Raw genomic sequence first — 23,230 nt, 5'->3', positions numbered from 1 at the left:
CAAAATGATTCTGTAAGTTACAGTATCAGTAACTTTTGTTTCACACATTCATGTGGCTCCATATGTTTATTTTGGCGCCCATTCACAAGTCTTATGGCCTGGAATATGGCCCCATATGTTTATTTTGGCGTCCATTCACAAGTCTTATGGAGTGGAATAGAAGTTAATTTTACCATAGTATTCCAGAAGTAATAGAATCTTCATTTTTTTTCTCTGTATTTTATACGTTATTTAATATCATGCATTGAAGAATAGTGTTTTCATTTCTTTTTTCAATTATATTTGACTAGCTGTGCCCCCGATTATAATGCTGCCTTGTTGCATCTACTGTATCTGCACCGGAGTGCACCACTATACATTCAAAAGGCAAAACTTGCAGGCTAAAAGCTTTTTACATGGTGAATGTTAAAGGGTCAGTGATCAGCTGATTAATCAGCCCCATTGTCTTGACTCACATTAAATAAATAAAAAATGGTCGTCATTAAAGTATAGGGTTGTATTTGTTGTAGGTTTAATAATTCATGTGTTTATTTTGTTTGTGGGGGTTAATTGGCCCAATTTCGGCGCACATTGGATTTTTTGGCACACACAGGAAAAATGAAAATTCTAAATTACAAATAAATACACACATTATAACTCGGAAACCTAGAACTAAGCAAAATCAAATCAAACCCAAAACATTCCAAAGGGCCAGAATTGAAGAAATTGGGTAATGAGGTTGTGTAGGGTGATTATTTTGTAGTCAGCAATTTTCTGAAGTTATAGAGTTGTCTTTTTTTTTTTTGTATGAAACCTTAATGCATATGTAGGTTTCTTATGCAGATTTGATGCCATGTCCCTTTTGAAGGGTTTTATTTGATTTTGTGTATTTTTTTGACTCATTATATCACATGCTGGGCATGTTGGCGCAAACATTTCACAGTGTGCGCCAAAAAAGCTTTGTTAATGAGGTCCAATGTCTATAAAAAAAAAAATAATAATAATAACCAAACCGATATTGTTTAGTGCATTTACTTACTTTTATTTGCTAATTGTTACTTATAAGTAAAATATCAAAACAAAAAACTTCAGTGTGTAAGAAAATGAGGCAGTGATGTCCTGTGTCATGTCATGTTAAAATGGTTTGAACCCAAAAGTGTTATATGGTTTAACCCTGTTGTGTAACCCCTGCGTGGTCGTTATTATGCTGATGAATCTTACAATTGCTGTGGCAACGGTTGTCAGTGAGGCACAGTACTATTTCTAGACGCCAATAACTCGGTAGCCATAAACAGGGGGCCTGAGAACCACATGGAACAGGAGAAAGGAAGTCTTGGCACTCATGAGTGAATTGCAGAATCTTTCAGTGTTTATTCACACTTCTTAGGTAAAGCGACACACAGGACGCATTTCGTCCACAGCCGTTATCGGACGAAACGCGTCCTGTGTGGCGCTTTACCTAAGAAGTGTGAATAAACACTGAAAGATTTTGCAATTCACTCATGAGTGGCGAGACTTCATCTCTCCTGTTCCAGTTGTTCTCTGGTCTGCGAGCACCACCAGGTATACACGACTGCCAACTCTATTTGTTCCAATATCATTGAGAACCACATGGCACTTTCAGGCCACTGACTGGAGAAAACTGCTTTATATATAAAGCAATTAGATAGCAGAATTGAAATGTGGCTAAAAATGTGCTTTCCTTTAAGCCCTTAAGGATACATTTGGGCCTTAAGGACTTTTCCTCCTTGCCTTCTAAAAATCATAACTCTTTTATATTTTCATCCACAGACTAGTATGAGGGCTTATTTTTTGCACAACCAGTTGCCCTTTGTAATGACATCACTCATTTTATCATGAAATGTATGGCGCAACCAAAAAATACTATTTGTTTGAGGAAATTGATAAGAAAACCGCAATTTAGCAAATTTTGGAAGGGTTTGTTTTCATGCTGTACACTTTATGGTAAAATAGACATGTTTATTCTCTGGGTCAATACGATTAAAATGATACCCATGATTACGTACTTTTCTATTATTATACCGCTTAGAAAAAATAGCAGACTTTTTAATTGAATTAGTGAGTTTAAAACCCCACTATTTTACTGACCTATAACTTTTTCATTTTTCTGTATAAGCGGGGGTATGAGGGCTCATTTTTTGTGCTGTGATCTGTAATATTTTTTGATACCACATTTGCATATATTAAACTTTTAATACATTTTTTATAATTTTTTTTTATAAAATGTTATAAAAAAGCAGCAATTTTGGACTTTTTTTTTTTACGTTCACGCCGTTCAACCCTATGGGATAATTAACATTATATTTTAATAGTTCGGATATTTATGCACGAGGCAATACAAAATATGTTTATAAATAATTTTTTTTTTACACTTTTTGGGGGTAAAATGGGGAAAAACTGACAATTTACATTTTTATTCTGGGAGGGGTTTTAACATTTTTTTTTACTTTTATTTTTTACTTTTATTATTACCTTTTAATAGTCCCCATAGAGGAATATTTATAGCAATCATTTGATTGCTAATACTGTCCAGTGCTATTCATAGGACATAGCACTTATTAGTGTTATCGGCTATCTTCTGCTCTGGTCTGCTCGGTCACAGACCAGAGTAGAAGACACTGGGAGAAGGACAGAGGCAGGTGAGGGGACCTCCATCCGCCATTACAGATGATCGGATTGCAGCGCTGCGGGCGATCCGATAGCCCACATTAAGTGCCGCGCTTCTGCAGATCCCGTGATCTGTATTGATCATGGCATCTGAGGGGTAATGGCGGACATCCGCACGTTCGCGGATGTCCGCCATTACCGGCAGGTCCCTGACAGCTATCAGCAGCCGGGACCTGCCGTGCATGACCTGAGCATCGCTCCGATGCTCACGGTTATGTATAGGACGTAAATATACGTCCTGGTGCGTTAAGTACCACCTCACCAGGACGAACATTTACAACCTGCGTCAATAACATTTAAACCTTAATGTTTGAACACTATTTTACTTCCATTATTTAATATGTCTATGTATTTATCTTGTCATATATACTGTATGTACATTTTATTCTCTTCACTATTTTTTTTTTCTTCGATTTAATTGATTTCCTTTTTTTTACATTGATCTTACGTTGATTTAGTGATTTAGACAAAGATTTCATATGATAAGCTTAATATCTGTTCTTTTTATACAAAGGTGTTACAACAGTGCTCACCATGACAACACTAAGTATAAGCGCTCGGAACTCACTGCCAAAGGTTGCCTATGCTACTGCGATGGACTGGTTTATAGCTGTATGCTATGCCTTTGTTTTTTCGGCACTTATTGAATTTGCAACTGTCAACTATTTCACTAAGAGGAGCTGGGCCTGGGATGGAAAGAAAGCACTTGAAGCTGCAAAAATAAAGGTGCTCATTTTACTTTGAAGTTATAAACATCAATGTGTCCATATCTTTGGTTATAGAAGGATTACTTAGGGGAAAATCTAAACTCATGGATAAATATGTGATGTAGAAGATCATTTCTTGAAAGTACATTCCTACACTTAGCTAAGCTTATGATTAAATTATTCATGTTTAGAGAAATACTTCATGAAAACTGAACTACATGGAAAGTGCGATGTTAACAGTGAACATATTGGTAAGAATATATGTTTGCAGGACCACAGTACAGAACAGATTCTTAATGCTTTTGCTCCAAGTGGACTTCCCTTGTGTTTTAAATGTATGAATTTCTAAGTAACAGTGTAAAAAAATATTACAAAAAACAACTAAAATGTGTTAGATGTGTTTCTTATATTTACACTAGGTGCTGTTTATATAAAATATGGAATACACTAGAAAATAGTAAGTTCCATATATAACAAAATATTTTACTACCCATTAGGGCCTGTTCACATTGAGGAATTCACGAGGAATTTACTCAAGTAATTCCTCGTGAATTCTCTCCTTGAAAAAATACAACATCTCTTCTTCCCATAGACCTTAATGTATTTTGCTCTTTCTTGTTCATACTGCGGAGATTCTGCTCACAGAATCCCGCGGTGGAATTCCTCTCCGCTTGAAGAAAGAGCAAGAGAAAGAGCAATTCCCCGCAAATTCCGCATGAAAAAAAGGAAATTCCACGGCAAAACGGTACGTCATGAGTCCGCTCCCGTTCTATAACGCGCTTTAACAGCGGCCGGGACCCATGGCTAATAGCGCGCAACACTGATCGCGGTGCCGCGTGCTATTAACCCTTTAGATGCAGCGTTCAAAGTTGAATGCCGCATCTCAAATTAAATTAAATCATTGCCGGTTAGCTCAGGGGGCTGTTCGGGATGTCCGCGGTGAAACCACGGCGCCCCGAACAGCTGTGACACAGCACACCTTGCCTCCTGGTGTCCGATTGCCGAATGACTACTCAGTGCCTGAGATCCATACATGAGCAGTCAAGCGGCAGAATCATTGATCAATGGTTTCCTATGAGAAACCATTGATCAATGTAAAAGATCAGTGTGTGCAGTGTTATAGCCCCCTATGGGAGCAAACAACATTGCAAAAAAAAAAGTTACAAAAAAAGTGAATAAAGATCATATAACTCCTTCCCTAATAAAAGTTTGAATCACTCCCCTTTTCCCATTAAAAAAAACTGTGTAAAAAAAAAAAAAATTAACGTATGTGGTATCGCTGCGTGCGGAAATGTCCAAATGATTAAAATATATCGTTAATTAAACCGCACGGTCAATGGCGTATGCACACAAAAGTCCAAAATAGTCCTAACAATGCAAATTTGTTACCGCTAAAATCGTCAGAACATGGTGCAAAAAATGAGCTCCCCTACCGCCCCATACGCAGAAAAATAAAAAAGTTATAGGGGTCAGAAGATAACAATTTTCCTGCATGTAGTTATGACAAAATCAAACCTACATAAGTAGGTTATCGTTTTAATCATATGGACCGACAGAATAAAGAGAAAGTGTCATTTTTACAGAAAAATGTACTGTGTAGAAACGGAAGCCCCAAAAGTTACAAAATTGTGTTTTTTTCAATTTTGTCTCACAATGATTTTTTTTTCCGTTTCGCCATAGATTTTTGGGTAAAATCACTGACATCATTACAAAGTAGAATAGGTGGCGCAAAAAATAAACCATCATATGGATTTTTAGGTGCAAAATTTGAAAGAGTTATGATTTTTTAAAGGTAAGGAGGAAAAAACGATCATGCAAAAACAGAAAAAAAACGGGTCCGTAAGGGGTTAATAAATCAGAGATAAAACCTGATCTCTGATTGGTTGCTATGAAAAAAACAGATGGGTGTTGTTTTCACAGTTTTTATTTAACACCCTCCCCCATTGTTAAAAAAAAAGCAGTATTTCCAATGTTTGCACTGACAGTTACTTTTCCAAAAACTTTTATAGAACACATTAGTAGATTAAAAAGAAACTGGCATTTTATAGAATAAGTAGTAAGTAAGCTTTTTTTTCATTTTGAGGTATAGACAGCTTGGAAGTCTTCTGTATACTATACCTAGAATAAAGTACTAGAGTGGAAGTTCATTTTTGTTAAAGGAGTACTCCAGCGCAAAATAACTTAGGGGGGATAAGTTATAGATCACGGGGGGTCCGAGCGCTGGGGCCCCCCGGGATCTCCTGGACGGGGCCGTGGCAGTCTGCAGGAAGTGAAGTTTCGTCCCCAGCAGAAAGCCGCGGCCAACACGCCCCCTCCATGTATCTCTATGGGGTACATGGAGTGGGCGTGTCGGCCGCCGCGTCATGCGGGGACGGAATGCTCCCTTTCCTGTACATTGCTGCGGCCCCATCCAGGAGATCCCGGGGGGCCCCAGCGCTCGGCCTCCCCCGATCTATAACTTATCCCCTATCATTCGGAAAGGGGATAAGTTATTTTGCACTATAGATGTCCTTTAAGTGTTATGTATGTTTAAACAATCTTTTAAATTTTCATCCACCACACAGAAAAAAGAGCAAGAATCTATTGGAAGAAAACCCATCAATACCTATGGTGGAGGAAGAATAACCTACACACCCAACATTTCAAAAGACCTTAGTTCATCTGTCATCTCAAATCCTGCTTCTTTGCATATGAAAGTTGAAGAGAAGTGTCCAGAAAACAAAAAGACTTACAACAGTGTCAGCAAGATTGACAAAATGTCTCGAATAGTTTTCCCCGTCATGTTTGGAACTTTCAACTTAGTGTATTGGGCAACATATTTGAACAGGGAACCTGTCATCAAGGGGGCAGCCTCGTCCAAGGCATCTCAAGTATTGCCAATACACATCTAAGCCATATTTCCGCACCTGACTATACCAATGAAAGTAACACAGTAGGTCCAGGACATTTTTTTTTTAAATATTATTTTCTTATGTTTGTTTTATTTATTTATTTATTTATTTTTTTTGGCATGAATAGTCACTGGCTCGATCTGCTCATATGAATGTCTTACCTCATTTTTTAAAAGAAAAGGAAAAAGACTAAGGCCAAAAACCTGTCTTACGTTGCTACATTAACAATTAAAATCTTGTAATGTCTTATCTAAATATTGCATCTACTCATTTTAGAGACATGACTGATATGGCAGTGATATGATTTAAGTAAACCAATGGAAGAAAGGTATTAGACAATTTCTGTGAACATTTAGGTCTTAAGCCATATTTAGAAATATCCAAGAAGAGTACTTATTACTTTTATTAGGATAAACATGGAACTGTTATGCCACAATGAAATAAAAATTTTTCTTAAAGGGCCAGTATTTTAATCCGCTGTATCCAATGTAACCTGCTGTAATATATTGTATATCAATGTAGTTAATGTGTGTGCCATATTTTTCTAATGATACAGTATTTTGGTGATAGGAGAGCGCAACAATAATTTTTGCTAGTGAGTCTACTGCATGGAATTATAATGCAGAATAGCTTAAATACACACACATGTATGTATATGTATATATATATATATATATATATATATATATATATATATATATATATATACTTTATTTAAATCACTGTATGGAGACCATAACCAGTAAAATACTAATATTTATGCAATGAATGTTTTGGCTTAGATTGGGGACGACCCATGTATATTTTACTTCAGTAATCCAACTGCTGTTTATTAGTATGTTAAAGTGTCATGTATCAAATGTTACTTTGTAGCCGAGAGAACATGGCAACAGGTATTTGCTTTGGTTTGCTTTTATAAAATCAACCTTTTTATCAGTTTACATGTTTTGTATTCTAGCGTAACCATTTATAACTGATTCAGCACTGAACGCTATGCTAATCTAAATGCAACAATAACTTCAATGTGTATACCACAAATATAGTACACTCAGAATCATTTATGGCAGCTTTCACAATCATTTCTGCATTCGGACAGCCATGCATGATATACATTACATCTCATATTAATCTTGACTTGCTTTATTCCAGTGTGTCTTAACTATCCGCAATTTACAGTATATCTATGGGAAGAATACTTTTTCAAATACTTATATCCAAGCCAAGGCTGCTTTCAAATTTTGTTACACACTTTCCAGAATTGATGTCATCCAACAGCTTTGTTCTAACTGTATAACTGTCATCCATGCTTCCACACCGCTTTAAGGTTAAAAGAAACCAGCAGAAGTATGAATGCAGCTGAGAATTTCAATGGGCTTTTATGCATGTCTACAATTGCAGAATTTGGAACATTTTCCTAAAATAGCTCTTTTCCAAAAGAATGAAAATTGTCTCTTTAATCGACCTTGAAAGATGATATAGGAGACAAAAGGACCCCTACTAGTTGGATCCCTGTAAGAAGAATGAGTATTATTACAGGCTCTATATACTTTATAGGTTGTTGATGCTACAATGCCTTATTTCTTTGATCTAGAGCATTTTTTTTCTGTTCCAGCCCACAGATGTTTGTTGCCATACTAGAGGCTCTCTTTACATATAATTGTATACTGTATCTACCTACCTATTTAGCTACATAAGGTTTGTACTCCTAGTAGGGAAAATGTAATCTTTCATTTTCCAAGTATATACAGCTGTAACCTAATGTGTTGTGATATCCTAATGCAGGATAATTTATTGTTATTATTTTTTATCATTATTATTATTTATTTATTACTATAGTGTCCTTGGTACCAATATTTAGAGAGTAATATTAAAATTAGTATTGCGCAATGTGATAGGATAATTTATCTTAACTTCAAGACTTAAGTAAAAATATTTTAATGCATCAGGATGGCACTAGCTGCATCACTATGTGGTAGAATAGAGGAATAGAGCTCCTGTACTGAACAAAGATATCACTGTAGCTATTAGCATGTATATTAGGAAAATAAGGTAAATGATTTATACTGATATAGGAAATGTGTGTCATGATGATTGGAATTCCCATATTTTGCCTCTATGTTATATAATTACCAATTTAGAAATGGACATCCATGTAAACCTATGTGCTGGTGGATGGGTGGTGGGATGCAGTTATTTTAAAACAGAACAGACAGAATTCAATAAAATTTGACATGCTTTACTTACCTCAATTTTTTCCTTGCAGCAGTGGTACGTACATCTAGCAGGTCCCTAGTGATCTTCACTTCCTGGCCCTGTCTAGACAAACAGGAAATGTAAGAAAGTAATGACTGGCTCCAACAAGTGACTGACTAAGTGACATGTTCAGACAGGATCAGAAGTTAGAGATCAGCAGGGTCAGGGTGCATCAGAATGGCATTGGTAGAGGATTGGTGAGATCAGTAAAGCTTATTTTGATAACTCGGCCTGCATCCTTACAAAAATAAATAAATAAACAAAAAAGAAAAAAAAAAAAAATATATATATATATATATATATATATATATATACGGGTCAGTACTTTCCTCAGGGAGAGGACACCTCTTCAGGTGTAACGGAGATTCAAGTTAGGCCAATTAGCACTCTCCGCAGGCATTTTGGGTAGGGGAATATGCAAAGCAGCTCATTACACAACCTTTTCAGGTAGTGTTCCCTGGTATCAGCTTAGCTCCTGTTAAGGAATATAAAAAGCTTTTTTAGCTTTTTATATTCCTTAACAGGAGCTAAGCTGATACCAGGGAACACTACCTGAAAAGGTTGTGTAATGAGCAGCTTTGCATATTCCTATATATATATATATATATATATATATATATATATATATATATATATATCCCTAGTTCCTCCATGTTTTACATGTAATGTCCATGATAAACCTACCTGCAATCACTGGATACTTTAAGGAGGGGTTGTTAAAGGGGTAGTCCGGTGAAAAACATTTTTTTTTATCAACTGGTGCCAGAAAGTTAAACAAATTTGTAAATGACTTCTATTAAAAAATCTTTACCCTTCCAGTAGTTTTTAGCAGCTGTAGGCTACAGAGGAAATTATTTTCTTTTTGGAACACAGAGCTCTTCTGATATCATGACCACAGTGCTCTCTGCTGACACCTCTGTCCATTTTAAGAATTGTCCAGAGTAGGAGAAAATCCCCATTGAAAACATATGCTGCTCTGGACAGTTCCTAAAATGGACAGAGATGTTAGCAGAGAGAACTGTGGTCATGATGTCAGCAGAGAGCACTGTGTTCCAAAAAGAAAATAATTTTCTATGTACAGCAGTATTCAACAGCTAATAAGTACTGGAAGGATTAAGATTTTTTTAATAGAAATAATTTACAAACCTGTTTAACTTTCCGGCAACAGTTGATTTAAAAAAAAAAAAAGTTTTCCACCGGAGTACCCCTTTAATGGGAGTCTTTCAGCCCTTTATCATGCTCAGAGCTCAAGCGTGAACACAAGAGAGCTATAGCTCGGCACAACTGTTGCTGTATGCCATGGCAATGCAAACTGGGGGAATGCCGGATCACTGCTGATAAAAGTAGCGACGGTTCTCTTACTATTTGAGATCCATGCAATATAACAGAAACAGAGAAGGCACAGTCGGCAACTCACCGGAGTATCTTCAAATTTTCTTCTTTTGTTATTCAAATACTCACATTACATAGACAGGGAGGAACATGTGTGTGAGGGTACAGCTAGCCGCCTGGCTGTATCCCCCACACAAATGTCCCTCCCTGTCTATGTAATATTTGAATAATAAAAGAAGAAAATTTGAAGATACTCTGGTGAGTTGCAGACTGCGCCTTCTCTGTTTCTATTGCCAAGCCACAGCATGCATGCCTACTCACTCCCCCACCCCTTCCCGCCTTGACTGACTGACTTACAGGACTCAGCTTCCCGTACATTAATTTGTACATTAATTAGTCAAGGCAGGGATGTGTGTTGAAGAGAGAAGGGGTGCATGCTGTAGCTTGGGATTGCCTCCTTGACACTTGAGCTCTGAGCATGACATAGAGCTGGCATATTCCCCTTAAGATTGATGGAATAAACATAATTACAATGAACAATGAGTAAGCAGGCTTGAGCAGATTGCAGTTTGTGAGTGTTTAGTGTATTGATGGGCTTAGCAATATTTTGTTTTCTCTTGAACTTAAAGGAGTTTTACAGATTTTGCTATTTTATGTTTCTGTAATTTTTCCTGAAATAATGAAAATATTGCATTTGACTTTGTTGCTTGCCACTTTTATAAACTTGTTTGTATTATCTATGAAGAACTATTATTATTTTAATGCTTTTAGTGCAGATTCATGACAGGCAAGTAATATTTCATTACAGTGCAATATATAAAATGTAGGCATAGGGATTCATTTTCTAAACATCTAGTTCATTTGGAAACATGGAACATATGTAATAGAGAGATTTACGAAATTATCTTAAAGTTTATTGAAATATCCACTGAACACGTTCATACTTGGTAATCTACACTTGTCACCAATTGGGATTTATTAATATACTCATTTAACTGTAACAGTAGCTTATTGATCAATTGATATGGCCCCTTTACATTTCCGGCTACATTCAAAGAATAAGTTGGGATATCAACAAAAAGTTATTCTGACCTATACAACAGTGCAAACACAATAGACCCATTTACTTAAGTAGGCCACACAAAGTATACTAGGGACTATGGAGAAAATTTATCAAAACAAGTGTAGAGGAAGAGTTCAAACAAAGAAGAAGGTGTATAGCCAGCTCACCGTTTATAATGATTTGATCCTGACACTCGTAGGAATTGGTTCGGAAGCCCGGAGTAGAAGCCAAGCCGCTGTCCTGGTATAGATAGACCATAGAAGAAGAAGTTCCAGCTCCCGAAAAAATTATATTTTAAAAGTCCAAAATTTATTCAGTCCATATTAAAATCAAAAAAGAAAAACACCCTGTGGTTAAAAACCCCCTACGCCGACGCGTTTCGGACTGTCTAGTCCTTAGTCATGGAAGAGGAAGGAAGAGTGGAGCAGTTGTCTATAACAACCAATCAGATTCTTTTATTTTGAAATATGCCTGTGGAAAATGAATGAAGCAATCTGTTTGGTTGCTATGAGCAACTACACCACTTTTCCCCTACACTGGTTTTGGCAAATCTCCCCTTTTTTACAGTCTATTTTACTAGACTCAAAAGTGCAGTAGTCTATAGTCCTGCACAAACAATATACAGTACTTTTTAAAAGCAGACCACATGTAATCACTAGTTGACTACAGTATGTTAGGCCTATGTATGTGAGTACCACACAATATACGTTGGAGAACCGTTTTGCTGGTATGCCAATGTCACTTCGGATTTAACCCTGAAATTTGAACTGGATGTGATAGTAATCAGATAAATGTATGAGACTATGTTGTATTTTCTTTCTGTACAAGAAATTCCAATTTTATTACAAGACGGAGGCTCATTTTATGCTAATTCTTCTTTACTAACTCATGTGGCGGCAAACAAAGGGTTAACAGAAAAAAGATAGTATGCTGCAGAAATCTTAGTGTAGTCATGTGTACAATACACCTTAACAGCCAATCATATCAAGGCAAGATTTAATAAATGATATAGTCCCAACTTAAATATCCTCTTCTTTGCTACTCATTACATGAGATAAGTCATTGAAATTTTTTCTCATTTTGTTCCATAATTTATTGGATTCTTTTGTTGTTTTTCATTATTTTGATAATTATTTATTTTATGATATTCATTCATACCTTCCATTTATGGTGCTGTTTTTATTCTTATTTTTCGTAATTTACTTATTTAATAATTTCTTGCTTTTGCTTTCTTTTGACATTTATTTATTAATAGTATATATATATATATATATATATATATATATATATATATATATATATATATATATATAAACAAACAGATTTGCTGCAGCACACGAAAGTAGTGACAAGTGGTTTATTTCCTTCCATTCGCTACGTTTCAGCCCCCCATGCAGCCTTTTTCAAGCCCCGTGCTTGAAAAAGGCCGCATGGGCGGCTGAAACGTAGCAATTGGAATGAAATAAACCACTTGTCACTACTTTCGTGTGCTGCAGCAAATCTGTTTTTCTAGCATTGCGGACCTGGGACCTTCTGCTGCGTGCACCCATCTTTTTTCATATTTTTGAGGTGCAGCCCACCCTGTGTTTTCTATATATATATATATATATATATATATATATATATATATATATATATATATATGTATATATATATATTTCCTGAAATTATTCCCCTTTCAATTTTCTCTGCCCTGTATTATTATATATTATTGCCACTTCTCATATTTTCTTCATCTTTTCTTATATTTCTTTAAAAAAACTTATTTTAGTTTCTCATTACTTTCATTATTGTGTGTATATATATATATATATATATATATATATATATACATATACACATATACATACACACTATACTATATATATATATATATATATATATATATATATATAGTATAGTGTGTATGTATATGTGTATATGTATATATATATATATATATATATATATATATATATACACACAATAATGAAAGTAATGAGAAACTAAAATAAGTTTTTTTAAAGAAATATATATACTTATGTTATCCTATTGTTCGCACGCGGGTCCTTGGTTTCTTCCTCGAGCTCGCGCTGCTTCTCCAACCTTCTTCCATTGCTCCTCTGTCGAAGTTCTTTTTCTCTCATCTTCTCGCGATATCTGGTATGCAACTAGTTATTAGTTGCTACGCCATCACAATCTCGCATTCGGCTGCTGGATGCCGCAGTGTACGGATCTCTGCTGCCACCTCCTGTTCTTATTTAATACTACAAGTATATATGCTTTTTCTGCTTTTGCCAGAATCTTTATAAAAGATTTCCTTTTCTCAACCCTCCCTACTATTTATCTTCTATTGGCCATATATTGAAATATTAAACATATTATTTATTTATTATTAACATATATATATATATATATATATATATATATATATATATATATATATATATATATATAATTGTCATTGTTTATTATGGCTTCAGAAGATATGGACATTAACCCCTCTGACATTAAGGAAATTACCTATGTCAGTGAGATCCATATACATTCCTTAGTTACAGACTCTGTTGATAAATCAGTTCAGTCTGCAATAAAGCAAACAATTTAATTTATGCATGACTCTATTGCACAGTCCGTAGTGATGGCTATGTCTAATTCTGCCTAACATAAGACTCATAAGCCATGTACAAACACGCCATCAGATACTTTTTGGTCTGCTGATGAACCTTCCTCTCAGCTTGCTAGGGGTTTCCGCAAATCCGGTAAAGTTTCACATTATGAAACATCATTGTCATTGGAGAGATGTGAATTCTCTACAAAAAGTGGTCTATTGCACTATTTATTTCCTTGATGTCATAATTGTAGTAGACATAACTGCCTAATAGAGAGGTTCAGGTTACATTTAGAGTCACTGAAGACAATAACTCCAAGAAAGGAAACAACTAGATAACTCTAACACCCCCCCCCCCCCCCTCACAAGCACAGGAAATTGCAATGTAAATCTTCAGACACATCTTCTCTATTATACATTATTATTCAAGGCAGAGTTTTATGTGAATGGGTGACTGTAGAGCATGCAGTGTGCTTTCAGTTATCTACTTAGTCCATTCTTCAATACATTATTGCTTTTCCATATAGATAGTAAAATTAGCATTTTAAGAATGCATGATCACCAGTGTTTAAAAGGGTCAGCTAACAATATAGCTCAATAAAGCTTTCAAAATGATGGCAAATATTTCCTGTCTATTGTCATGTTATCTGAAATTTGGAGTGCTCCTAACAAGAAAGTGACTATGACAAAAACAATGTAACCCAAAAGGCCAGCTATTGTATATTTCTCATATCTCAAACAGAATGGATAGTCGAAATCAGTAATTCTTTATATTAAAGAAACAAAGACTTCTCTTTTAACATTGTTTTTAAATATTCATACAGTGTCAAATATATTGCTACTTCTCAAGCTCAATGTATGCTCTGTATACTATAGAAGATTTAATTACTCATATAGAATTAGCTTCTATTTGTCATCAATTTGTCATTTTTCATCAATCAGAAACATGCTGTATAATAAAGACAACTTGTGATTTCATTATTTATGGTGTTTCTTGTTTTTTTTTTTTATTGTGTTTACAATGTAAAATGGTTCCTGAAAAATTGTGGGATTTATATTTAAAAACATGTATGCGGTGTCAGATTTAGTCCCTAGCGAGTCACACTATAGATCTGCAGGCACTCCATATGCCACCATAGGACTTTATAGGGTACTGTGTTGTAAAGATAAATATTCCCCTCTATGGTTGAATTCCTTTCAGAATACAGTAAGCCAAGAGTGCACATCATAGTTTTATTCTGTGGGGTTTATATGAAATGTATTACAGTAAAACAACAAAACTAAAACTAAAAAACAAAACAATATACATTAACTCCTTAAGGACTCAGGGTTTTTCCATTTTTGCACTTTAGTTTTTTCCTCCTCACTTTTAAAAATCATAACGCTTTCATTTTTCCATCAACAGACCCATATGAGGGCTTGTTTTATGCCCTACCAAGTTTACTTTGTAATGACATTAATCTTACCACCACAAAATCTATGACAAAACGAAAAAAAAAATATATTTGTGGGACAAAGTTGAAAAAACTAAACAAAAGGCCATTTTGTAATTTTAAGCAGCTTCCGTTTCTAGGCAGTGCACTTTTCAGTAAAAATAACACCTTATCTTTATGCTGTAGGTCCACCATTAAAATGATACCAAATGTATATAGGTTTACCTCTTAAGGACTCAGTGTTTTTCAGTTTTTGCATTTTCGTTTTTTCCTCCTCATAACCCTTTCAATTTTCCGCCTAAAAACCATATGATGGCTTATTTTTTGCACCACTAATTAAAATGACATCCGTCATTTTACCCAAAAATCTACGGTGAAACAAAAAAATAATAATTGTGCAACAAAATTGAAGAAAAAAACACAATTTCCCTTACGTCCTAACCAGCAGCACAAGTGGGGTGTTCTGCCCCTGTGAAGCTGGCAGGACGGTGGAATTTTTAATTCCGCCCAAGCAATTTAAATTAATTAGCCCCCCCATAAAAGGCCTCCTCCCCTAGGCCATCTCGCTTTTTTTCTGTCCTGTGTAAGGACAGCAGGACGGTGCAGGCTCCTTTGGAGCCTGCCTGGATGTCTCCCCTGTATTGGGGAGATATTTTTGGGGCGCAGTACCTTTTTCAACTGCCCCCTGTTTTTTTCTTTTTATATTATCTGGGCCTCCGGCCTGGTTTATCTTAAAACTATTTGTTTTGACTATTTTATGTTGCTATAGGGATCCGGTGATCCCTCATAGCATTAGGGATGCCGCTGCGGGTTTTTTCTTACCCGCCTGGCTTCCCACGTGTCCCGGCGCACGCTCGCCTCCATTACACTGTGCGAGCCGTGGACCGGAAGTACGTCATCTGACGACTTCCGGTCCCGGCCTCACTTTCTTCAGCGCTTTGCGCTGCCTTTTAAGTTTTATATTTAGGTGAAAATTCAGGCGTGAGCCCTTTCCTAGTTAGGGAAGGGCTCAGTGGATAATTTTTATTAAAATTCCCTTCCGGGGGCTTCAGCCTATTGCAGGCTGGTCTTTCTCTGAAGGGGGCGGGGCTTCCGGGCCCCTTCCCATATAAAGACAGCTGAGACCTTCATTCAGTCTCTGCTGCCATCATAGCTAGTCCTATTTACAAGCCTAGCATTAGTGGTTAGAGCTCCTATCTGCATTATAGGTATCTCTCCCTCTCTATTTGGCGTTAGGGCGATAATAATTTTATTTATTATCCCTAACTTATTTTCTTTCTTTCCAGAGTCATGTCTACTCCTTCCTCTAGTGACCCACACTCTAGTGGTCGTAAGGCTAGCGCCAAAAAACGCCATCTAACTTGCGCCAATTGCGGCACTCCGCTTCCGGACGCTTACGAATATAACAGGTGTCCCGGTTGCCGTCCACCCTCTAATCCAGCTGAACCTACTGTCCAGGACATGTTCATCTGGATGAAGGAGTTTATGGGAAATTCCATATCTGAAATTAAGAGTGCTCTTGTTCCCAAAAGAGCTAGAACTGAATCCACTCCTCCTTCTGTGGCGGAAGAATCCGTTATGTCGGTCGATGTATTGGACCAGAGGTCATCTGTACAGTCTGAACAGCCTGTTGAGGTTAAGATGTTTCCGCCTCTTTTCCCTGCGGAAAAGACGCAGAGATTACTTAGGTCCATCCGGTCAAGGGACCAGGATGTTGACCAAGGGGAAGCCTCTGCATCCACCTCTAGAGAACCTTGGGTTTTCAAGGTGAATGATGCACGCAAAAAGATGATGAAGGCTGAGTGGAAGCACCCAGATAAACCTGCGCTTGTCACTCGTACCTTCAAATTGATGTACCCTCTCTCGGACGCGGAATCTGATTCCTGGATGCCACCTCCTAAGGTTGATATGGCAGTAAATAAACTGTCCAAGAGAGTCTTGGTTCCCGCGGATGATGGAAGCAACCTCCAGGACCCGCTTGATAGGAAGGTGGATTCCCTTCTCAGACGCACATATTCGGCAGCATCAGCGTCTGCCTCTGTGGCTATTGCCTCGGGAGAAGTGTCTGACTTCGTTAAGGAGCGTGTGGAGCGCATACAGACTGAGATTGACAACAATGTCCCCAGGGAAGACATCTTGGACAGCTTCAAGACACTCCTCCTTGGTATAGACTTCCTCTGCGAGGCCTCCCAGCAACACCTTAAGCTAGCTGCCAAGTCCATGGCACTCGCTTCTGCTAGCAGACGTCCCTTGTGGTTACGCCCTTGGGTAGCGGACAACACCTCCAAGTTTAACTTGTGTGGGATGCCTTTCGAGCCTACTTGGCTATTTGGTTCTGAGCTGGATTGCATAATGGAAGGTTATGCTGACAAAAAAGGCAGGTGCCTTCCTGTTCAGGCCTTTCGGGGTAAAGGTAGAGCAAGAGGGGGGAAGTCCCAGGGCCCTCCTAGATCCCAGAGACGTCAGTCCTTTCAAAAACGTGGTGGAGGTCGCGGCCGCGGTAAAGACCGGAAGGCCGAGCTATGACTCTCCACTGACATCCACCAACGTTTTCCCTCTCCCTTCCCCTCAAGTGTTTGTTGCAGAGAATCTATCTGCCCATCCTCCTCCAGTAGGAGGACGTTTAAGTTTATTCCTTACAACCTGGATGCAAGAAATCCAGGATCCCTGGGTTCTGAAGGTTATTCAGTCGGGGTACAGGATAGAATTTACCTCCCCTCCCCCAAGGAAGTTTGTCTTAACAAAGTTACTTCCTCAGCCAAAACAGGCTGTCATAGAAACCTCAGTTCTCCAATACTTGGAAAAGCAAGCTTTGGAAGAAGTTCCCCCAGATCAAAGAGGATCTGGCGTCTACTCCCCGATTTTTTTGGTTCCCAAACCAAATGGCGACTGGCGCATGATAATAGACCTGCGCTACCTAAACCGATTTATAAGGAAAAGGCGGTTCAGAATGGAAACCATTCGCTCGGTGGTCAGTATCCTGAACCCACAAGATCTCATGGTCACTATAGACTTGAAGGATGCATACCTTCATGTCCCTATATTTCCTGCCCACAGGAAGTTCTTAAGAATCGCCTTCACCATAAAAGGTATGGTAAGGCATTTCCAATTTGCTGTTCTACCGTTCGGCATTACCTCCGCTCCCCACACCTTCACAAAGGTGGTGGCTCCAGTTGTCTCTGCTCTAAGACTAAAAGGCCTAGAGATTGTTCCTTATCTAGACGACTGGCTTTTAAAAGTCGCGACTCTAGACATTCTTCAAGCTCATCTTCAACTGACCCTGGATTTTCTTCAACACCTAGGGTGGCTCATAAATTGGGAAAAATCCGAGATCATTCCATCTACCTCAAGAAGGTTCCTGGGGTTTGTCCTAGACTCCTCTCGGATGACGCTGTCTCTCACCCCAGAAAGGAGAGAGCGCGTCATAAGAGCCGCAGAGTTTTTGTCGGTACCCCGCAGAGTGCCCATCAGAACTCTAATGAAGATGTTGGGCCACATGTCAGCGTCTGCAGAAGCAGTCCCCTGGGCCCTGTGGCACCTCCGACCTCTCCAAGATCAGGTCTTGACTGCCTGGAATCGCAACCCCAGTGGGTTGGACAAAAAATGCACCCTGTCGTCCGAAGTCCGTGCCTCTCTCAGGTGGTGGACGAACCTGACAGATGGGAAGTCCTTGATTCAACCTCTGTGGATCACTCTGACCACGGATGCCTCCCTTCTAGGGTGGGGAGCCCATCTGGACGACCATCCGGTTCAGGGTACCTGGACCCCTCAGGAAAGGTTACTCTCATCCAACATGAGAGAACTGAGAGCAGTTCGTCTTGCGCTCCTCCACTTTGCTCCCCAGATCTTAGGGAAAGCAATAAGAGTCCGGTCAGACAACACCACTGTAGTGGCTTATATCAACAGACAGGGTGGCACAAAGTCCCAAGTGCTCCTCAGGGAGACCGGACTTATTCTATCGTGGGCAGAGCTCAACCTATCCCACCTTGTTGCAGTCCACATCAAGGGGGATCTCAACGTAGTGGCAGATCGTCTAAGTCGCGGGCTTGCAGTCCAGGGAGAATGGTCTCTCAACGAGAAGATCTTCAGGAGGATAACCCTGAAGTGGGGTACACCAGAAATAGACCTCATGGCAACCCGGCTGAATGCCAAAGTGAGCAAGTTTTGTTCCCTTTACAAGGAGGACAATCCGGTGGCGATAGACGCTCTGTCCATCGCATGGAGGTTCAGGCTGGCCTACATATTCCCTCCACTTTCCATGATACCCAGGGTATTGATGAAAGTCAGAAAAGACCAGACCTCAGTGATTGCCATCATCCCATTCTGGCCAAAGAGGTCTTGGTTCACCCAACTCATGAGGATGAGTCAGGGGTGTTATTGGAGGCTTCCCCACGTGCAGAACCTTGTGTCTCACAACACAGGCTCCTGCCTAGATCTGAGGAGACTCAATCTGACAGCCTGGAGATTGACAGGACCCTACTAAGGAGTGGGCTTCCTGCGGAGGTCTTGAGAACTATTGCACACTCGAGAGCAGAGTCTACAAACAAGGTTTACTCCAGGATAAAGAAGATTTTCCTTCAATGGTGTGCAACGAAAGAGGTAGTTACCTCAGATCCTCCTCTTTCTGCAATACTGCGTTTTCTCCAGGATGGCCTTGACAAGGGTCTTAGCCCATCCACCTTAAAGGTTCAGGTCGCAGCACTCTCTGCCTTCCTAGGCAGGTCTCTATCACAAGAATCCCTGGTTAGAAGATTCCTCAAAGGGGCTGAAAGACTTAAACCTACAGTTCTCAGACCTATTCCCAGTTGGGATTTAACCACTGTTCTCAGGTGGTTATGCGCTCCCCCCTTTGAACCTCTGGAAGAAGTAGACTTTAGGTATTTATCCCTTAAAGTCACTTTTTTATTGGCCATAACCTCAGCCAAGAGAGTGGGTGAGCTTCAGGCCCTTTCGGCTTTCGAGCCTTACACTGTTTTTCTACAGGACAGAGTCCTGTTGAGGTTTTTACCTACCTTCCTTCCTAAGGTTCCGACTTTCTCCAATACCAACCAGGTCATTTCTCTTCCAGTTCTACTGCCTAATCCATCCTCTCCTGAAGAAGCGGTTGACCACACTCTGGACATCTCTAGAGCTCTCAGAGTCTATATCTCAAGAACTGGAGAATTCAGGAAGTCGGAACACCTCCTTGTTTCTTTTTCTGGAAAGAACAAGGGCTTGAAAGCCTCTAAACCTACCCTAAGTAGGTGGATTAAGGAGGCAATCCGAGAGACCTTCATAGTCCAGGAGCTAACTCCTCCTTCCTTTGTCACTGCCCATTCCACTAGGGCAGTCTCTACTTCCTTTGCTGAGAAAAGGTCTGTTCCTCTGGAACAGATTTGTGCTGCTGCTTCTTGGAGCACCCACAATACTTTTTTGAGTCATTACAGGGTTAATGCCAAACGATCGGAAGAGTTGGCCTTTGGGCAGTCAATCCTAAGTGCCACTCTGCCGTAGTCCCTCCCTATTTGTGTTGTTACTCGCTAAGTCCCCACTTGTGCTGCTGGTTAGGACGTAAGGGAAGCGTAAATTTTTATCGTAAATTTGTTTTCCCTTAGTCCTAACAGCAGCACACAAATTTCCCGCCCTAAACTTTTTTTGTTACTTGTTATTAAGCGAGATGGCCTAGGGGAGGAGGCCTTTTATGGGGGGGCTAATTAATTTAAATTGCTTGGGCGGAATTAAAAATTCCACCGTCCTGCCAGCTTCACAGGGGCAGAACACCCCACTTGTGCTGCTGTTAGGACTAAGGGAAAACAAATTTACGTTAAAAATTAACGCTTTGTACATTTTGGGGGCTTCTGTTTCTATGCAGTACATTTTCCAGTAAAATGACAACTTAGCTTTATTCTGTAGGTCCATATGATTAAAATGATACCCTACTTATATATGTTTGATTTTATCTTCTGGAAAAAAACATAATTACATGAACGGAAATTTTTACGTTTAAAAATTTCATTTACTGACCCCTATAACTGTGTGTGTGTGTGTGGGGGGGGGAATTCAAACTTTTATTAACCCTTAAGGACCAAGCCCATTTTGACCTTAAGGACAAGAGCATTTTTTGCACATCTGACCACTGTCGCTTAATTAATAGCTCTGGGATGCTTTTATTTATGAATTTGATTCCAAAGATAGTTTTTTCATGACATATTCTACTTTAACTTCGTGGTAAATTTTCGTCAATACTTGCATCATTTCTTGGTGAAAAATTTCCAAATTTCATGAACAATTTGAAAATCTAGCATTCTAGAAAATTCAAAGAGCTTCAAAGTTCAGCAGCAATTTTCTAATTTTTCACAAAATTTTCTAAATCGGAATTTTTCAGTGACCAGTTCAGTTTTGAACTGTCTTCATATTAGAAATACCCCATAAATTACCCCATTATAAAAACTGCACCCCTTAAAGCATGCAAAATTATATTCAGAATGTTTGTTAACCCTTTAGGTGTTTCACAGGAATAGCAGCAACGTGAAGGAGAAAATGCAAAATCTAAATTTTTTACACAAACATGTTCTTATAAACCCAGTTTTTCAATTTTTACAAGGGGTAAAAGGAGAAAATGCCCCCCAAAATGTGTAATCCAATTTCTCTCAAGTAAGGAAATACCTCATAGGTGAACGTAAAGTGCTCTGTGTGTGCACTAGAGGGCTCAGAAGCTAATGAGCGACAATGAGATTTTGGAGAGTGAATTTTGATTACCGTATATACTCGAGTATAGGCCGAGTTTTTCAGCACGATTTTTCGTGCTGAAAACACCCCCCTCGGCTTATACTCGAGTGAACTCCCCCACCCGCAGTGGTCTTCAACCTGCGGACCTCCAGAGGTTTCAAAACTACAACTCCCAGCAAGCCCGGACAGCCGGTTTTGAAACCTCCGGAGGCCCGCAGGTTGAAGACCACTGCGGCCTTCAACATCATCCAGCCCCCTCTCACCCCCTTTAGTTCTGAGTACTCACCTCCGCTCGGCGCTGGTCCGGTCCTGCAGGGCTGTCCGGTGAGGAGGTGGTCCGGTGGGATAGTGTTCCGGGCTGCTATCTTCACCGGGGAGGCCTCTTCTAAGCGCTTCGGGCCCGGCCTCAGAATAGTCACGTTGCCGTGACAACGACGCAGAGGTGCGTTCATTGCCAACGTAATTCTGCGTCATTGTCAAGGCAACGGCTCTATTCCGGGCCGGAAGCGCGGAGAAGAGGCGCCCCCGGTGAAGATAGCAGCCCGGACCACCTCCCCACCGGACCACCTCCTCTCCGGACAGCCCTGCAGGACCGGACCAGCGCCGAGCGGAGGTGAGTACTCAGAACTAAAGGGGGTGAGAGGGGGGCTGGATGATGTTGAAGGCCGCAGTGGTCTTCAACCTGCGGGCCTCCGGAGGTTTCAAAACTACAACTCCCAGCAAGCCCGGACAGCTGATGGCTGCCCGGGCTTGCTGGGAGTTGTAGTTTTGAAACCTCTGGAGGTCCGCAGGTTGAAGACCACTGAGGGCGAATGATGAGAAGAGGATGATGAAGGGGGGGGTGTGGGGAAGATGAAGGGGGGGGGGGGTGTGGGATGATAAGGGGATGATGAAGGGGGGATGTGTGGGATGATAAGGGGATGATGAAGGGGGGATGTGCGGGATGATAAGGGGATGATGAAGGGGGGATGTGTGGGATGATAAGGGGATGATGAAGGGGGGATGTGTGGGATGATAAGGGGATGATGAAGGGGGGATGTGTGGGATGATAAGGGGATGATGAAGGGGGGATGTGTGGGATGATGACAAGGGGATGATGATGAGGATGTTAATGACGGGTCTGGATGATAACAGGGGGGGGATGAGGTATTTCCCACCCTAGGCTTATACTCGAGTCAATAACTTTTCCTGGGATTTTGGGTTGAAATTAGGGGTCTCGGCTTATACTCGGGTCGGCTTATACTCGAGTGTATACGGTAAATGGTTTTTAGGGGGGCATGTCACATTTAGAAAGCCCCTATGGTTCCATAACAGCAAAAAAAAAAAAAAACAAAAAAAAAATACATGGCATACTATTTTGGAAACTACACCCCTCGAGGCACGTAACAAGGGGTACAATGAGCCTTAACACTCCACATGTGTTTGATGACTTTTCATTAAAGTCGGATGTGTAAATTAATTTTTTTTCTTTCACAAAAATGCATTTTTTCCCCAAATTAACCATTTTTACAAGAGGTAATAAGAGAAATGCCCCCCAAAATTTGTAACCCCATTTCTTCTGAGTATGGAAATACCCCATATGTGGA

General features: G+C 39.5%; 1 protein-coding gene across 3 annotated transcripts in view; it reads left to right on the top strand.

Moving 5' to 3' along the window:
* The window catches only part of GABRA5 (gamma-aminobutyric acid type A receptor subunit alpha5), a 252,490-nt gene extending 245,573 nt beyond the window's left edge, over positions 1 to 6,917 (top strand). For 2 of the 3 annotated variants that reach the window (XM_056555897.1, XM_056555899.1), the window contains 2 exons: positions 3,182 to 3,393; positions 5,939 to 6,917. In XM_056555897.1, the coding sequence (XP_056411872.1) occupies positions 3,182 to 3,393; positions 5,939 to 6,265 (539 nt within the window). In that variant the 3' untranslated portion in view covers positions 6,266 to 6,917. The remainder of the gene's footprint in view (positions 1 to 3,181; positions 3,394 to 5,938) is intronic. The other variant, XM_056555896.1, reaches the window with a different exon arrangement.
* Positions 6,918 to 23,230: the final 16,313 nt, after the last annotated feature.

This window comes from Hyla sarda, chromosome 2 (assembly GCF_029499605.1).
Source record: "Hyla sarda isolate aHylSar1 chromosome 2, aHylSar1.hap1, whole genome shotgun sequence".
NCBI lineage: Eukaryota > Metazoa > Chordata > Amphibia > Anura > Hylidae > Hyla > Hyla sarda.
Note: the sequence above shows the minus strand (reverse complement) of the source record. Positions and strands in the feature narration are given on the sequence as shown.